This window comes from Mandrillus leucophaeus, unplaced genomic scaffold, assembly GCF_000951045.1.
Source record: "Mandrillus leucophaeus isolate KB7577 unplaced genomic scaffold, Mleu.le_1.0 Scaffold268, whole genome shotgun sequence".
NCBI lineage: Eukaryota > Metazoa > Chordata > Mammalia > Primates > Cercopithecidae > Mandrillus > Mandrillus leucophaeus.
The window spans coordinates 1881870-1883534 of NW_012102787.1; the positions used below are offsets into that span (position 1 = coordinate 1881870).

Genomic DNA, 1665 nt, shown 5'->3' on the forward strand with positions numbered 1-1665 from the left:
TGCCACCATGCCCAGCTAATTTTTGTATTTTTAGTAGAGATGGGGTTTCACCATGTTGGCTAGGCTAGTCTCAAACTCCTGACCTCAAACAATCCACCCACCTCAGTTTCCCAAAGTGCTGGGATTACAGGGTGAGCCTCTGCACCCAGCTCCCTTTGTCATTTCTAACTGTGTTTATTTTGATCTTCTCTGTTTTCTTCTTTATTAATCTAGCTAGCAGGCAATCCAACCATTTTCATCCAATTATAGGCTTTACCAAGGTAGAATGCTGTCCTGCCCAGGAGGGCAACCACTTTCGGAAGGCTCTGGAAAAACCTGATCCTCAGGTCAGTCTACCTGTGAGGATCTGGGGTGTGCGTGGAGGGTCCTTCAGCCTTCCTCCTCCCCTGGGCCAAGAAGGAGAATGGAGAAAAGGTGCCTAACAGGTAGATCTTGCAGGGAGTAATCGCCCAAATCATCTCACTCAATGCATTGATGAGCCGATGGAAAATAGTTTCTTGCTTGTCTTCGCAGTCACTTATATAAGAAGAACCTTGATGTGACCAAGATCCGGAAGGGAAAGCCTCAGCAACTTCTCAGAGTGGACGAGCACGACTTCAGCATGAGGCCCGCCTTCGGAGGTAGGAATGTCCATCCTTTGTGCCAGGTGGGATGTTGGCCCCAGGGATGTGAGGTGCTGCCCTCTCTGGCTCCCTCTGGCACAGCCCTTCCTCAGATGCTGCAATTTTCCCACTCAGATAAACCCGACACCACTTCCTGAGTCCCTAATTTTCCCAAAGAGAAAAGAGCAGGAAGTGGTGGAGAGGGCCGTTGACTAAAGACGGCCAGTGACTAAGCCATTCACATTCACAAAGGAGATGGGCCCTGTGGCTGCCAACTTTTTTGTCCTACAAAAATAAGAGCAGGCAAGGGAATCAGGACACAAAATAGCTTCTCTGTCATTTTTATAGAAGAAGAGGCCCATGAAGGCAGAGGTGCCCAGGATCCTGAAAAGCCCTAGCATGGCCCTGCCTCTGCACTATTTTGGCACATGTGTGTGTGTCTGGGTGTGGGTGGAATTCCAACCAAGGCATTGAAACTTTGTGGCCATGACTAGCTGGGAGTTTACTGTTTTGATGGAGTCACCTGTTTTCCAAAGCAGCAACAACTCATTACAAAGACTCCTCGCACAACTGCCCCCAAAGGTGCTCTGCTACTCTTGGGGTCAGGGAGGGGAGGCATGGCCAGTGACTGTCCTTCCCAGGAACTAGAGAAATGCTATGGAGAAAGGGGGAAATGTCTTAGTCAGTTCTGGCTTTGACACAAAATGCCACAGGCTGGGCGGCTTATAGACAATGGAAACGTATTTCTCATGGTTCCAGAGGCCGGAAGTAAGATCAAAGTGCCGACAGGTTCCATGTGTGGTGAGGTCCCACTTTCTGTTCATCTGTTCATAGACGGTGCCTTCTCACTGTAACCTCACATAGTGGGTGAGGCAAGGCAGTTCTCTGGGGCCTTTTTTTTTTCTTTGAGACAGTCTCACTTTGTCACCCAGGCTGGAGTGCGGTGGTGCCGTCTCCTCTGCTCACTGCAAGCTCCGCCTCCCGGGTTCACGCCATTCTCCTGCCTCAGCCTCCCGAGTAGCTGGGACTACAGGCACCCACCACCACGCCCGGCTAATTTTTT

The 1665-nt window shown here is 50.4% G+C and overlaps 1 protein-coding gene across 2 annotated transcripts in view; it reads left to right on the top strand.

Moving 5' to 3' along the window:
• The window catches only part of GABRR2 (gamma-aminobutyric acid (GABA) A receptor, rho 2), a 69909-nt gene that overhangs the window by 27759 nt on the left and 40485 nt on the right, over positions 1-1665 (top strand). For both annotated transcript variants that reach the window (XM_011984433.1, XM_011984431.1), the window contains one exon: positions 514-620. In XM_011984433.1, coding sequence (XP_011839823.1) covers positions 514-620 — 107 coding nt within the window. The remainder of the gene's footprint in view (positions 1-513; positions 621-1665) is intronic.